Raw genomic sequence first — 17288 nt, 5'->3', positions numbered from 1 at the left:
GTCTATTTTCATTTCCACCTACTTGTTTTCCCACCTCCCACATAGCTGCTAGTGTCTATATTCTCCCCATACCAAAGTAGCCACTCAACCCAGATCCCAAATATTCTTAATTGTCAGAACATATGCCCAGGTTTGAAACTTGAAATATATGATCATCCTTCATTGACAAAGGAGCTGCAGATAGGTTGCAACTCTTGGGACCTTTGTAGAATGATGAAGACAGCTCTCAGATGGTCTATATTTTAATCCTTTACCTCTCCATCAACATCTATAACATGTGTATTTCATAAGATCGTTGTTTTGAAACTTTCATATGCATCAAATTCACTGAGGGATGTTGTAAAAACACAGATTGCTGGGCTCTTTCTCCAGAGTCCCTCATTTAGTAGCTCTGGGACAGAGTCTGAAAATCTGCACTTCTAAGAAGCTCATGGTGATGCTGATGCTGTTGGTCCAGGGACCACACTCAAAAAACCACAGATGTAGGCGTATAATGGGTGAGGCTTTAGGTCAGGAATACGATGATGTTTACCTCCAAGAACACCTGTGACCTTAGAATGCAGGCAAACCATATCTTGTAAGTATATTGCTTCTAAGAATTCAACTCTAATTTACTTAAAGTTATAAGATATTTTCTCTAATAAGTATTTGTCTATAAAAAAGAAAACAGTAATAAACACACTTGTCTTAAGTTAGAAATAGCAGATAATGTTCAGTAAATTTCTACTTGCTGCTCTTTATTTGATAGAATACGTTTTACTGTCATATCATCAATAGTGAAGACTAATATAGTAATTAAGAAGATGTTATTTAGTAAATTACATGAATCTCTGAAGAGTCTTTAAGCCAAATCAAAAATGATCAAGGGGCAAAGCAAAAGACCTTAACAAAACCTCGAAATCCTGAAGAATAAGAAACAATTCAGCAAGAAAAAAAAAAGAGTCAGTGGAATCAACATTAACATTACAATGATTTGCTCATCAATGCACTGATATAAGTCAAGAATAAATACTAAAGAAACTGACATGAAATGACAAAGGCATTACTAATCCAAACTCACTTCTAATACCAGTATAACTTTTTATAAAAATCCCTGACTGAATAGTAACTGATGCATCCTCAACATTTGCTCTGAGCCAATCACTGTGGCGAACTTCACAGCTTTTCTCCTTTAATACTTATAATAAAGCTTTTCTCCTTTAATACTTATAATACTTATAATAACTTCTAATAACTTAAGACACTATTATTATTCCCATTTTACAGATACCTAGACCAAGGCTTGGGCTAAATAACTTGCTCAAGGAAAGTCAGTTAAGCTGGTACGGGAAGCACTGGAAATTAAACCTTCAAGTACGCACTCTATAACAGTGCTTCTCAACTTTTTCCATTATTGCCCTGCAAAGGAGCCTTTTTAGGTCTTTATTTTTCTAATAATCCCCCACGACATTTCAATATTACAGATAGGCTGAATATCTGTATATATGCTGTATGTATAACTGTGCTTTATACCAAAAAAAAAAAAAAGAGAGAGAGTAAGAAGATTTTTTTGCTGTTGTTGTTCTCCAAAACCACTTTTCATTTCCTTGGAAGCGACATGGCCCCTGTTGAGAATGGATGCCCTATACTGGTGCTGTCCAATACGGGAGCTGCTGTGGCTCCCTGTGACGACTGAGCACTTGAAATGCGACTGCTGAGACTAAGATGTGCTGCAAGATTTCAAAGACTAAGAATGGAAACAAGAATAGAAAATAGCTCACTAATGATTTCTGACATTGATTACAAGTCAAAATGGCTACACTGGATTAAATTAAAGATAGCATTCATATTAATTCCATCTGTTTCTTTTTTACTTGTTTTAATGAGGCTACTAGAACATTTACAAGTATCCTATGTGCCTCACATTATATTTCCGTTAGGCAGGGCAACTCCAAACCTTCACAGGGATACTCCTTAACAGGGAAATTTCTCACAAAACAGTCTCAGTGCTCTTGTCACACAATTCCAGCAAGGTTGTTTATGGTTTTACCCACATATGCAGCTACCATTTAATTTTTAACATTTAAATAGTATAAAATAAATCTAACTTCTTCTCTAAGTGTCAGTTCTTCAATATCTAACTAGAGCTATCATGTTGCTACCCTCTGAGCTACACTTTACCAGGCTGAGGTATGTCATTGGGTTCATCGTGCCCCCCTCCCCAACAACTCACATGGTGAAGTCCTAACCCCCAGTACCTGAAAGTGTGACCTTATTCAGAGATAGGGTCTTTACAGATATGATTAAGTTAAAAGGAGGCCTTAAAAGTGGGCCCTAATCCAGTATGACTGGTGTCCTTATAAGAAGAGGTCATCTGGACACAGGCATGTACAGAAGGAAAATGATGTGAAGATGCAAGAAGTCGGCCATCTACCAGCCAAGACGAGAGGCCTGGAACACATCCTTCCCTCATGGCCCTCAGCAGGAAGCAATCCTGCTGACACCTTTATCTCCCACTTCCTTCAGAACTGTGAGAAAACAAATTTCTGTTGTGTAATCCACCCAGGCTGCGGTCCTTTGTTATGGAAGTCTTAGTAAACTACTAGGAAGTATAACCCTAAACCTCAAGGCTCGTGTCAAGGGCCAGTCCACAGACCCATGGCACATTCCTCAGCACCGCTGTCAGCAAGTCTCCTGGCCAAGGTTGACCACAATTCTCACTCCACAGTGATTCTCATGTTTTTATGCTATTACGAGAGAACACACATGAATAGAGGCATGCACTTCTAAACTAATCAATACCACAGAGTCAACAGGAAAAGTAACAAGCAATGTTCCACAGGGATTGCCCAAGACTTGCATTAGGAAGCAGCAGGGCCAAATACAGCAAATAGAGACACTGGGGAAAAAACAGCTATGCAACGGACAAAGAGTTCTAAAGGTCACAGAAAATCAGATGTGATGCCTGTCAAACTAAACATGAGCAATACAGCCCTGACTATGAAATGAAAACATTATAAAGGTAGTCTTGGATGCCAGATGGGGAATTAAGATCATTTAAGTAAAACATCCCTGTGTATCAGCATTGATGAGACTTTTCCTCCAGGAGTGTGTCTACTCTGAAATTTCCCAAAATAAACAAAAGCAGAAGAGACGAAGAAGGTCCAGAGTAGGAATGCAAAACAGTGGAGAGAAGCAAAGTGAAGATACTGGCTTCCTACAGAACAAGCGGGAAGATCCCTTTTTTTTTTTTAATTTATTATTATTATTATACTTTAAGTTCTAGGGTACATGTGCATAACATGCAGGTTTGTTACATATGTATACTTGTGCCATGTTGGTGTGCTGTACCCATCAACTCGTCAGCACCCATCAACTCGTCATTTACATCAAGTATAACTCCCAGTTGCAATCCCTCCCCCCTCCCCCCTCCCCCCTCCCCATGATAGGCCCCGGTCTGTGAGGTTCCCCTTCCCGAGTCCAAGTGATCTCATTGTTCAGTTCCCACCTATGAGTGAGAACATGCGGTGTTTGGTTTTCTGTTCTTGTGATAGTTTGCTAAGAATGATGGTTTCCAGCTGCATCCATGTCCCTACAAAGGACACAAACTCATCCTTTTTGATGGCTGCATAGTATTCCATGGTGTATATGTGCCACATTTTCTTAATCCAGTCTGTCACTAATGGACATTTGGGTTGATTCCAAGTCTTTGCTATTGTGAATAGTGCCGCAATAAACATACGTGTGCATGTGTCTTTATAGCAGCATGATTTATAATCCTTTGGGTATATACCCAGTAATTGACAAATGGGATCTAATTAAACTAAAGAGCTTCTACACAGCAAAAGAAACTACCATCAGAGTGAACAGGCAACCTACAGAATGGGAGAAGATTTTTGCAATCTACTCATCTGACAAAGGGCTAATATCCAGAACCTACAAAGAACTCAAACAAATTTACAAGAAAAAAAACAAACAACCCCATCAAAAAGTGGGCAAAGGATATGAACAGACATTTCTCAAAAGAAGACATTCATACAGCCAACAGACACATGAAAAAATGCTCATCATCAGAAAGATCCCTTTTTAACACAATGTAGGGAAATGTTGGAAGCATTGTTCTTCAAGTACCATGCAAGATACTTCAGATAATCCACTAGAGAACCAAATTAAAGCCCAGATACCAAATCAACCGAGGTGCTCCTGGCTTAGTGGGGGCATCAGATGAGAAAAACCAATAATTTCAATAACATATAGCTCTGGTGGGTATGCAGTGGCATCTCAATGTGTTTTTTAATTTGCATTTCTCCAATGACTAATGATGTTAAATATCTTTTCATGTACTTATTGGCCTTTGGGGTTGCAGGGAGGGTGGTGAACTGGCTGGATACTTTTAAGAGCATAGTATATCATTTATCATTTTCATCAGTGGTTTTCATCTGGGAGCAATTTTCCACACCAGGGGACTTTTGGCAATGTCTGGAGACAATTTTGGTTGTCACTACTGGGGGGTTTTGCAACTGACACCTAGTATCTAGAGCAAGGGATGCTGCTAAATATCATATAATACACAGGCCAGACTCCACAACAAAAAAAACTAATGGGGCTAAATGTCAATGGTGCCAGGGTTGAAAACATGGTTTTAATGGTTTCTGGTTGACTTTATAAGTCTAAAATCCTCCAAGGACCTAACCAGTACATATGCAGGCCCTTGCCATCCAACCACATTATCTGAGCCACACTCCCCTGTGCTAATTCTGCTTCTGTCTTTCAAAACCCTGAGTTTCTTGGCTCTTTGGAATACCCACACCTGCTGTTCCCTCCACCTGACACATTCTTCTACTCATGTGGGCCTAAATCCCACTTTTCATAAATAGAATTTTCCAGGGAAAGCTTCCATGCTTCCTATACTCACTTGTACTTTTTTTCCTTCATAGCAGTTATAATGAAAATAATTGTACCTCTATTTGTTTAGCATCTGTCTCCCCAATAAAGGCAGGCAAGAAATCATTCATCATCATGAATCCACAATACTAGCACAATGCTTAAAAGAGACATCAGTACATTTTTAAAGTATGACTGGTGAATGAATGGATGAAGGGGTGGAAGGTACTGCAGGAAATAAAAACAAGGAAGATTCTGAAAAATATCAGTTGGGGTTGCTGGGAGCCATGTTGCCCATAGCCATGACAAAGAAATGTCAAAGTAGTGGTGAGGGCAGAAAAAGGCTTCGGAAGGCTGAGAAGAAGTGGGTAGGAGGTGAAGACAGGGAGACAGTGACTATAAGTCACACTTGCATAGTAGAGGGAAGGAGATGAGGGAGGAGACGGTAACTAAAGGAGGAAAAAGGAGTGGGGAACATTGTGTTGGTTTTGAGGTTGGGATTTTTACTAGTAAAGGCATATTGTTATGTTCTTAGGAAAGCTTCAACTGAGGGGAAACTCACATAGACACTGTCAAAAGAAAGGTGAGTGGTGGCAGATAATAATGAAGTCAGGATTCAGAGATGCCAGGAAGGACGAGCTCCAAAATATAAATGCAGAAGGTGAGGTATTTCTCAGGGGCAAGAGGGCATCTGGAACAATGGAGGTGGCCCAAGTACATTAAATGAGGAGTGGAGAAGGGAGGAAATTAAAAGCATTGTTCCAGGGACTTCCATTGCTTCTGTACACAAAGAATAGGGTAGGTGGAAGTTTATTATAAATCAAATTTAGAACTATGTCTTGTTACTTTTCTCCCTTTAGTAATAAAGCACAAATATTCTTTTTTCTCTTTGTGAATAATTATCATGATAGAATGTTTTTACAACCATGTGTCTTTTGTTCTGTCACTCCCAAAACTTCTGAATTTCTTTAAGGGCAATTTTCATTGCAATATTTGGGTGTATGGATGAGCATCTTTTTCAGAAAATAGGAACTAATGGTAACATTTAAAATATGAGATATAAATACATTAAGCATCATCATCTTCAACCAATATTGAATTGCAGTGTAGTACACGCTCAAACTTAAGACACATTTAGACCTTAAATGAAATCAGCACTGTAACAGCAGTGAGCTCTGCATTGCCAATAAATGGTTTCCTTCTCAAACGCACATGGAGAAATCCCATTTAAGAAGACCATAGAGTCCCTTAGGACCCTGGGAGATTTCAGATGGAATGGAAGGACAAGGAGCAAGGTGTTCCAACCAATGCAACACAACACCTCAAAGGTCACGAAGGTCTCATAGGAGCGTGACTGCCCTCCAGGTCTGCCTCAAGGCTGCACACTCCCCTGTGTGAGCCCACTGCGAGCCAGACAAACACCAGACAGTTCCTTCATTCCACAAACATCCCCTGAGCACCAGCACCTCCCAGTGCCAGGTCTATGCTCTCCCCTAGGGAAAAAATAATAATAATTATAAAGCTATAACCCTCCAGAAGTCATGCTCCAGTTGTAATATAAACAAGGCATATCCACCTCCCTGCACAAGTAATATAGATCTGGACTCTCAATTGACACTACCGTGCATTCTGCATCATACTTGAGAGCAAGCAACTCACCCTCTACACTTCCTTCATGCCTACCATATTCTTAGTCTTCCATGATCCATGACTTCTATGAGAGGCCATGGGACCGGCCTTAATAGGAATCAGCAAAAGACAACATTTGCACATATGTCAAGAAGAAGAAAAGGTGGAGTAACAGATATAATGCAGAAATGTCACTTACTCGGCAGAAATGTCACTTACTCAGCAATGAAAAAAAAGACCTTAAACACCATACCTGAATACCTGTCTTTCCACGTGCATGTTTCCACACTGACTGATTGATGTAGAATATATTTAAAGACTATAGAGCATATGTTGTGCCCCCCTCCCTTTTTCTTTTCTTTTTTTTTTTTGTTTTGTTTTGTTTTGTTTCCGGAGTCTCACTCTGTCACCCAGGCTGGAATGCAGTGGTGCGAGCTTGGCTCACTGCAACCTCTGCCTGCCTCCTGGGTTTAAGTGATTCTTCTGCCTCAGCCTCCTGAGTAGTCGGGATTACAGGTTTGCACCAGCACACCCAGCTAATTTTTGTATATGGGGTTTCATCATGATGGCCAGGCTGGTCTTCAACTCCCGACCTCAACTGATCTGCCTGCCTTGGCCTCCCAATATGCTGGGATCACAGGTGCAAGCCACTGCGGCTGGCCTTCCCTTTTTGTCTCAAAGCAGCGATGAGGTTTTCCAGTGCTCACACATCTTGCACAGTGTAGAGAAAAACGGACTGTATATACACCATGAAAAATAGCTATTTTGAAGACAATAGCTCAAAAACTAAGTTTGCAGGGATCTAAGCTTCACATATATGAATCCTAAAAATAACAGAGATTCTTTGGAAAAGTCTACCAATCTCTTTAAACTTACATTCATTTAGACTCTATTAAAAGTTTTTTGTTGGCCACGTTCGGTGGCTCACGTCTGTAATCCCAGCACTTTGGGAGGCCGAGGCAGGTGGATCACGAGGTCAGGAGTTTGAGACCAGCCTGACCAACATGGAGAAACCCTATCTCTACTAAAAATACAAAATTAGCTGGGCATGGTGGCACATGCCTGTAATCCCAGCTACTCGGGAAGCTGAGGCAGGAGAATCGCTTGAACCGGGGAGGCAGATGTTGCGGTGCGCCAAGATCGCACCATTGCATTCCAGTCTGGGCAAAAAGAGCAAAACTCCATCTCAAAAAAAAAAAAAAAACCTCTTTTTGTTTTTGTTGTTGTTGTTGTTGTTGTTGTTGTTGTTGTTGTTACCAAAAGGACCCTGTTTGGGGACATCATGGTAGACTGGAAAGGATGCTGAATTTGGCCAGAAGATCTAGTTTTAAATTCCTCTTCTGAATCTACCTAGTTACGTGTCCTTCAACAAATCACAATCAGTAGCCTCAATTTATTTCTATGTGAAACGCAAAAGAAGAACCCTTGCTCTTTTTCCTACCACCCAAGGTGGTCTTGATGACTGAACAGGGGTAAGCAGGGCTGCTACATAAGCATGAATGCCTACTATTAGGACTCAGTCTGGATATTGAATTCCAGAGGAAATACTACAGCAAAACTTCATTTTATCCAACTGTAGTACCGAAGGAGAAAACTATGTAGGATACTTAGAAGATTATTATATTTAGGACTGAAAGTTGTGAAATCCTAGAATCACAAAAGGCCATATCAGCCAGGATTTGGTACGAGAACCAGAAATTTCTCTTGAAGTTTTAAGATAAAGGGACTTCATATAAATTAAGCACTTGACAGAAAAACTGGGAGGGTCGGAGGAGCGGGCTTTAGGTTGGGTCTCCATGAATGATCCCAGAACACAGCAGCACAGACCCTTGAGGAGAGCTGTTATGTCTACCACATTCAGAAAGGTGAGAAATCAAGAAGGAACTCCCAGGGTCCAAACAAAACACCAGCTTTGTTGAAGCCAAAGAAGTGTAAGCTGCCAACAGGGAGTGGCCACTGTGACCAATGGCCACTTCAGAGACAATGAAGAACTATCACAGAAAGTGCCACCTCTTCTAGCATCTCACGTATCTGTAGAAATACAGAAACATGAAAGGATGCAGGAAATTGGCCCTTTTCATGTTTCTGCCCTCCATATCTCATATGCATGAATTTATTTGGTGGAAATAATAATTTTCAAGAAGAATGTTGGTCAAAAAGGAGTCTGGTAAATGTAGCTTTAGAAGCCCAGACTTTGTATTATAGGAAGTCCTACTAAGAGGATGTAGGAATTGATGCTATGTGAGATTCAACCATATCCAACACAGCACACCTGAGGAGGATCAGGATTGGCATCTTTAACATTTTTTGACCAGCTCAGTTGCTGATTTGCTCTATGATTTTCCAGCTTTATGAGCTCATATGGCTTCTTCTATACAATGGATTAAAGTTAAATTAAATTTCCCTTACTCTTAACTATTTCATAGATGACCTCCAAAACATTTTTGATCTTTTTAAATGGCAAAATAATATCTTAATCTTCTAGATATCAATGCTATGTATTGATATCCACATGACTACTTCAGGTAAATGTTTTCTTTACTAACTAATCCACTTTCTGTGATCTTGCACATTAAACATCAATTCAGTAAAAAGAAACAGAACATTAACCAAATATTGTAAACAAAAAAAGCCCTTGAAGGCCAGACGCGGTGGCTCACGCTTATAATCCCAGCACTTTGGGAGGCCGAGGTGGGCGGATTACCCAAGGTCAGGAGTTCGAGACCAGCCTGGCCAACATGGCAAAACCCCTGTCTCTACTAAAAATAAAAATAAATTAGCCAGGTGTGGTGGTGTGTGCCTGTAATCCCAGATGCTCTGGAGGCTGAGGCATGAGAATCGCTTGAACCCAGCGGCAGAGGCTGGCAGTGAGCCGAGATGGTGCCACTGCACTCCAGCCTAGGTGACAGAGCAAGATTCTGTCTCAAAAAAAAAAAATTTTTGAGAATTAACACGTGGTAATGATAATAAAATCAAACATTAGATCTTAAAGAGATCAGAGGAAAACCAGAGAGACTCTTAAAGAACATAAGCATCCTTTATATTCTATTCCAGTTAGTTAGTTCCTTTATATCCTATTCCAGTTAGTTACAAAAATCAATGGCTTCTTCATGGTCATATATGTAAATGACCTCAGAAATACGTCCATATTTCCTTTGCCTACTTACACATAGGGGCACAAGGCTCTGATTAGGTGATCAGACACAGAACAGAGAGGGAAAAGATTAGATGGAATAGACTGTGAAATGTGCCTGAGCATTTGGAATTTATGATATGCTCTGAAAGGTTGCATGAACCTAATTATTAGCTCCAGTAACAAGAAGACTAATGATTTCAGTTACCAGGGGTTTGTTATTTAAGTGGAGACCCATAGCGTTAGTCAACAATTCACCATCAATTCCCTTCCATTTTCTGCTGGCACTTCTTGTTCATGATAACATGAAACAATTCTGATGAGGAAATACTTAACTACAGGTTACCAAGTCCCACATAAAAAAGCAAAATGTTCCTGTTTCCTTTATATGTCATTGCAGGTAAATATAACTTGAAGCTATTTATTGATAGGCTAAACTTTCAAACAAAGCTAATAGCCAGTGCAAATTATCCTCATTCACCATAGGTAGGGAAATATTAGTGTTAAGCAAGATAAGAGAGAAAACCTATGCGAGAAAATTATATTCCAGCAACAGTACTGTACTAGTCTGCTTTGCCCTGCCAATAACAGCCTGTAGGCATTATATTTCCTCAGTAAATTACTAGGGTTTTATTGAACTGCTTCCTCCTTCAGGGCATTTACTATACCTGCTGCACTTCCCAGACTTGGGACAGACAAGAACTGAATCAAGGGTCATCTAATCTGACTATAAGTCACTTTTGTTGTTATTGTTCAAGAGGATCAGTTCAGCAATAATAAAATGCTTTAGGCTGAAGAGGTTCTTTTTTTTTTTAAGTTTTCATTCAAAGTAAAAATAGCTTATTAGATTAAAAACAAGCAAAACCAAACTATGAAGTTAGAAGTCAAGATAAGGGTTACCCTTAGGCGGGGATGCAGGGACTGGAAGAAAGCACTTAGGAATTCTGGGACAAGTGATGCTGTTTCTTGATATGGTACTGATGACATGGGAGTTTTCACTTTGTGAAAATGGATCCAGCTGGACCCAGAATTTGTGTGTTTTGTTGTATGCATGTTACACTGATTTTTTAAAAAGTTTCAAGTAGCTTTATTGATTTGTTTGCAAAAAAGTTATATTGTACACTTATACAGTAATTATTAACAATAAGAAATTCACAAAGCTCTTTTGACAAGAAAAATGGAATAACTTGGCATATTTAAGGGGCTCTTTAGAGGGCACCTGCTAGCCTTCCATTCTGAAATCCACCTTACACTTTGTAGTTGGTCCATACACATCAGCCAGCTACCAACTCAGAGAAGTTTCCTCCGTTTCCCATAACCTTTCCAAACTGAACGTTACTAAATTCCCCCCTCGCAAACCCTTTTCCCCTTGGCTCTCTCATTAATCTTGTCAGTGTCATCTTGTCATCATTTTCTTGTCATCATTTTGGAAACTGGAACAGCAGATTCCACAAAATGCAAAAGTTCTAAGCTTTTGTGTAGGATGCTGGGAGATGTGCAACATACTAGTATTTCTTAAATTACCTGTTTTAGCTGTGGGGGTTGAAGGTGTGGTAAAGGAGGGAGTTACTTGATTCAAATCCAGACGGCATTAATGCAAATCCAAACTTCTGAGTTTCATCAGACTTCTCAGACAACTTAGTCTAGCCATTATTTTTCCGTGTTAGAATATGCTTGTAAGACAAAATGTGCAATGTGAAATTATATACACAAATATCCATACATATATATATGAAATTTAAGTGAAAATAAACTTTTGGATTATTTGTAAACTGACTTGCTGTAGAGAGTGGGTTCTGCCCTAAATTACGTAGACTTATTTTCCATGAAACACCTGGATTTTTAAAAGAAGGTAAGAAACCTGATTTTTCTCCAAATTATAAAATATAAAATCAAAACACACATTAAAGGGAATGGAAGTAAGGTCTGAATTTTTCCACAAGAAGAATAAAAGAGCCATAGAACACCTACTAACCACCTTGATAAAATTCACATCCATCTTATTTCTGAGGGACAATAACTTAAAAACATGTTTTATGGAAGGTTGCCTGTATATCAGGCTTTTTACAAAGCAACGTATATGCATTCATTCATCTAACCTCAACAGCTGTTCTATGAGTTAGGAAATATTACAATTTGCATGTTACCGTTAAGGAAATTGAAGTTGGGATGCATTACGCAACCTGCCCACAGTAAGATCTGAATTTGAAAGGTAAGAATGAAGAAACAGAAGGAATAAACAAATGAAAGCCCTTCCATCCCTCAGAGGTTATGGGACAGTGAGACAGAGTGCTTAGGCATGGAAAACAGGGCCAAATCAGTGGTTGGAGGTCCTATTGTACAGTTTACAGTCGTTCCTCTTTCTCTCCATGTCCTGTCCAATACAGACCAAGGCCAAGGTCCAGAAGAGAAAGGAGTTTCTCTCACAATCTCCCAAGCTCCCTAGCTTAGATCAAGAAAGTAACTCTCCTTCCACTGTCTACCTCACCAGAATTCTTCCACAATACCCACAGTCCTTAACACCCACCTCCTACCACCAGAGCCTGCTAATAGACAAATGCAAAACAAAAGCAAAGATATGAGGTTGAATTTTTAAAATATCATTAGGTCAGTGGTTTATCTTCATGCCAAGTTCAGGAGGACAAGTATAGCCTTGATGTTCAGACCGTATACACCATGAGTTTTAAAATACTGAAATAGTCAAAAAAACCCCACCTACCTATCCACCCATCCACAGACCCTGGGGACTCCCAGACCTCCTCATGATCAAGCAGCAAAAACATTAATGCCTGGCCCTGGTACAACAGGGTATTTCCAGGATCTATTACGCACCTGCTGTCTGTTGTAATTGTTTAGTGCCTATGTTAAAGCTTTTGACTACCACCCTTAGAGCATCCACAGCCTCACCGTGACTTAGTAGGTGGCCAACAAATTATGCATGGCACTGCACCCTCTGGGTGACATCTTCCATTCTATATGGTGGTCAGGACAACAAGACCAGTGATTATACTGCTTTAATCACTTCAGGAACAAGAGATAATTTCTTCACATCCTAAACAGCCCCAAATTCATCATTTTTGAATGTCCTGTAACATTACCACACTTTTACACAAGCAGCAGCAAACATACAGAAAAGTTAAGTGATTGGCCTAAAGTCATGTAGCTTACCAGTGAAACAACTAAGAGGTAAACTGAGGCCTTTGATTCAAGATCTAGTTCTTTTTTGTCTTCAACACACTGTCTCACTAAGGTACAATATAAATAGCCAGATAACTTGAACTGGCTTGATTCTGTAAGGGCAAATATGAGCTGAGAAGAGTAGATGAGGGATGCCTGGGGAGGAAAAAGGCAACCCTAAGAAAGGCTGGGTCCCTTGTAGTCCACTGATCAGCATGAAGACCCAGAGAACCAAAGAGCCTGCAGTATAGCTCATTATATTCCAGATAACTTGACTCCTGAGTGCAGTCTAGGTTTTTTTTGTTTTGTTTTGTTGTTTAAAAAAAAAAAAAAAAAACACCTGAGATTCTACTGGCCTTCTCCTTAGTGCCTACGTCTTTCCTTCCAGGAGGGCTTCCTTGGAAACTCATTGCTGCAATGCTCAGAGGGAGCCCTTTTCAACTTCTTCTTTGGTTGGTATTTCACGAACATCCTCTCTATTACCCTCAATGCATCACCCAATCTCTCTCTCATTGGTGTTTTGATGATTTTTGTCTCCTCCACCTAGCATGTAAGGTCCACAACAGCAGGGATTTTGTCTACTTTTTCACCACCCCAGGATCCAGTCTAGGATTGGCAATAATAGGTGAGCAAGAAATACGTGTTACAGAAAGGTACATAATGAAAGTCATCTACCTGGATATATCAAAATGTGTTTTCATAGAATACTTTCATTCTCAACGTGATGTTGGCTATTTTCTCCAAAACAAGAAATTATAGAGAATTATTTAAAATACAGTTTAGAATCATCACTGTATATAAATCCAGAGCTTATGCTGAAACTCCCTTTTTAAATTCTGCAAAGTCTCTTTCTCTTCCTTCTGCCCTTCACTCTCTTTCTCAGTAAATCCGTCATCACATCACCTCTCTATTCAAGGATCTCAAAATGGGCAAGACTGTCTTATTTATTGCTGAAATGCATTTTCTTTGTCTTTTTTTTTTCCCTGACACAAAGAATTTAATCTGCGTCTGAATTTATTGTTTAGATTCTATTCCATTTACAAAAACATTCAGTCCAATTAGACTGGAACAGAAAGAAGAAAAGTGTGAAGCCCATGGTAAAAAAGATGTATGTTTACATCCTTGCCTACAGCATTTAATAATTGGCATGAGCTTTCAAGGAAGCTGTGGTTCATACTCCAAGTTCCATTTGCGCTTCCAGCTGGACAAAATATAGACACAGACGCACTCAGCTAAGTAATTGGATTCACTACCTGGAATATTTAAATTGTTTTCAGACACTGGAAAATGGCTTAAGAAGATTAAAGAAAAATACCCTAGAGAATAACAGGCTATAATTTACTAGGTGGAAAATCTTTTCGGCAAGAAGAACGCCTCATTCTCCTATAATTCCTTCTGATTAAGAGATGTATTAGTCATTTGGACTTAAATTTCCTTAGAACCTGGCAACTCGGATTTATTTCAGTAGGTTTTTCTTATCGAACCTTTTGAATGACACCCAGGACATAAAATTGATGCCATAATGCTCTCCATCAGAAGATTCGCATGTTTTCAGCTGGATGACTAATTTATGTGTTTTGAAGACAACTGGGGTAAAGGGGAAGGGGAAGTCATTTGAAGTCCTGGGGTCTGGGCTGCACGTAAAGCATTAGAGACCCTGGCGCTGGGCTAGGCTCTGCCCTACCTGGCAAATGGTGCAGGTAAGTCCTGGGGCAACCCCTCAACGTGTCTATTTCAGGCAGAAGACTCCAATCAGCTCAGTTCTCAAAAGTCAGCCCTCTCCACTTGCCTGCAGGCCCGTGAGTCCTCCAGGACCCCTCAAGGGCCCCCATTCTGTTCACGCCCTCCCCAGATGTGTCCCCGCAGCCCTTTTCAGGGACCCTCACTCCGGAGCCAGGCGCTGAAGTTTGGCATCAACGACCACCTGTTGGCTGGACCGTTGTGTCCTCCGCCGCGTGGGCTCCCACAAAAGCGCTAAGAGGGTTCGTAATCACTAAGTGTTGTGGACTTCAGGCCCTTCCTTCTTGAAATCGGGCAAAAGGGGTAATAGGGGGTGCGTCCGCAGGCAGAGAGGGACGCGACTTGTTCACACCAAGCGCTTTCCAGTTGGTCTCAACTTCACACTCCCTACTTCGCGAACTTTCAGGACCTGTCACCAGGCAAAGCTTGCCCCTCCCTCTCCACTGGCCCAAAAGATTTAAGACCCTCAGGGGGCGCTTGCCAGACCCAGAAAGGATGGCAACTACTAAAGCCCGATAAAACAGGAGCGCGCGCAAAGCTTCTGCCCTTGGACATCCGCTTTGGCAGATGCCAACCTGTGCGCCCGAGGCGGCCCCTGCCCGCTCCCAGTGCGCCCATTGCATAACGCGCCCCTCGCCCCACCCCCACGACGCCCGCCCTGCCCGGTGCCCGAGCCAGCGCCCCGACTCGGGCCGCCCCAATACTTACATCATCCCACTTGACGAATTTGATGCCCTTCTTGAGGCTGTCGGACACGCACACGGGCTTGAGTTGCAAGGCGTGCACTCCGGGTTGAGCCCCGGCCATCTGGGCTCATCTGGGCTCCGGGCGGCCCGGGCGAGCGCGGCAGGGACTGGGAACCGCGCGCGGGGCGCGGGGCGCGGGCTCCTTTCTCTGCTCCTGAGGCGCTCGACTCTTCTCCCCCGCCGGCCTCCCCGGCCTCCCGGCCTCCGCACCTCCCTCCGGCGCCGCTCAGCAGGCAGAGCGCGCGGGGGCGCAGCGCCGGGCCATGCCCCAGGCGGGACGCGAGGTCGGGAACCCGCGGTGGATGAGGAGCCTCGGAAGGCGAAGAGAAGCCGAGCCGGGCAGCCGAGGCTGCCAGTCGCGGCGGATTCTGCTCCTCTGCTCCTCCGCCGCCGCCGCCTCAAAGCGCACCATTCAGCACATCCTCTATACACAGAGGGAGAGAGAGAGTGACACACGCCCGGCGCCCCCGCTCCGCGCTCTTTTCCCTCCTCCTTCCTCCTCCCCCCACCCCCTTCCCCGCCACCCTCGCTCGCTGGGTCCTTCCTTCCCCCCGCGGCTCCCAGCCCAACTTTGCACGCTGGGTCAGGCGCCAGGAAGCGGGGATGCAGCGGCACCTCCTGGCTCCTGAGCCCCATTGCAGCCAACGCCTGCCTCCCGCATTCGCTCTGAGCATGCCTGGTGCCCTGGTTGCAGGGGTGTTAGGGGTCCCCAGGAGCCTTACGCTCTTTGGGGTTTTCTTGGGAACTTGGGCTCGAGTTCCGGAGCGTCTTTGGATCCCAACCGGGTGTGAAAAGGGACCCATTCGGAGGAACCGGAGGCAACCCGCAGCTTTCAACTGTAGCTGGAGCACTCCAGCGCCGGCCACAAACCAGCTTTTTTGAGAAAAGAATTATCATTTGTCAGCAGAGACGAGCGCAGCTGAGAGGCTCTTTGAGGAAACCTCGCCACGGCTGAGAGTTTGCAGCGCGCTGATCTTGAAACCTGGGCAAACGGTTACTTTGCGCTTTTGAGATAGAAAGCCCACCCTAAAGAAAGCAAAGGTTTTATTTTCCAAGAAAGAAAGAGGATCCCCTCTCCCGCGCCTCTCCTTGAGTATGTAGGATGTGAAGCGGGTCGGGGAGAGTCTTACTAATAGAAACTTGCTCATTTAGGAACGTAGGTCCAGGAATGTTTGTCTTCACTCCTTCCACAAACATTTCTCAATTCAAGCACGGGAGGGAGGGAGGGAGGGAAGAAGGGAAAGAGGGGAACCAGAATGGATAAAATTTTAAAGACTGATAATACCAAATGCTTGAAAGGATGTGGAGCAACTGGAACTCTCGTTCATTGCTGGAGGGAATATAAAATAGTAAAGCCACTTTGGAGAACAGTTTCTAATAAAGTAAGATATTTACTTATCATACAACCTAGAAATTCCACTCCTAGGTATTTGTGCAAGAGAAATTAAAATGCAAGTCCACAGGGATTTGTAAAGTGATGTGAATAACTTTCTTCTTAGTAGCCCACATATGTCAATCAACGGGTGAATGGATAAACAAACTGTGGTATGCCCAAACATTGGAATACTATTCCACAATAAAAATGAGTGGGCATGCAAGGGCAGGGATGAATCGCAACTTTAAGCTTAGTAAAAGAAGCCGGACACGAGCATGATTCCATGTGTAGCAACTACAGAACAGGCAACATATTCTATGTTGACAGAAAGCTTGCCTGTGGCCAGGGATAGGTAGAGATGGACAGGGAAGGGCTACCAGCACCTGTTGAACATGTCGGAAATGTTCTATATCACGTGTGTATATTTATCAAAACCTGTACGTTCTGTAAGTATGCCTAAATTGAGTGCAGTTTGTTTTAAGTAAATTATATCTCAAACAGGTTGATTTTTTAAAAGAAGAAAGACTATGAAGAGAGAAAAATGGAGAGAAACACTACTTTCTCTTAATTCTTCATTCTCCCTGTTCTCTGCCCTCAGGACTCCAAGGCCCAATGTTTAAGAACT

The 17288-nt window shown here is 42.2% G+C and overlaps 1 protein-coding gene across 2 annotated transcripts in view; it reads right to left on the bottom strand.

The window, feature by feature from the left end:
- Positions 1–15757, bottom strand: part of LOC105481533 (phospholipase C beta 1) — a 748575-nt gene extending 732818 nt beyond the window's left edge. For both annotated transcript variants that reach the window (XM_011741183.3, XM_011741182.3), the window contains exon 1: positions 15251–15757. In XM_011741183.3, coding sequence (XP_011739485.1) covers positions 15251–15349 — 99 coding nt within the window. In that variant the 5' untranslated portion in view covers positions 15350–15757. The remainder of the gene's footprint in view (positions 1–15250) is intronic.
- Positions 15758–17288: the final 1531 nt, after the last annotated feature.

Source organism: Macaca nemestrina, chromosome 15 (genome assembly GCF_043159975.1).
Source record: "Macaca nemestrina isolate mMacNem1 chromosome 15, mMacNem.hap1, whole genome shotgun sequence".
NCBI classification, from domain to species: Eukaryota; Metazoa; Chordata; class Mammalia; order Primates; family Cercopithecidae; genus Macaca; species Macaca nemestrina.
The sequence above is the reverse complement of the archived record's forward strand: the minus strand, read 5'-3'. Positions and strand labels throughout refer to the sequence as shown.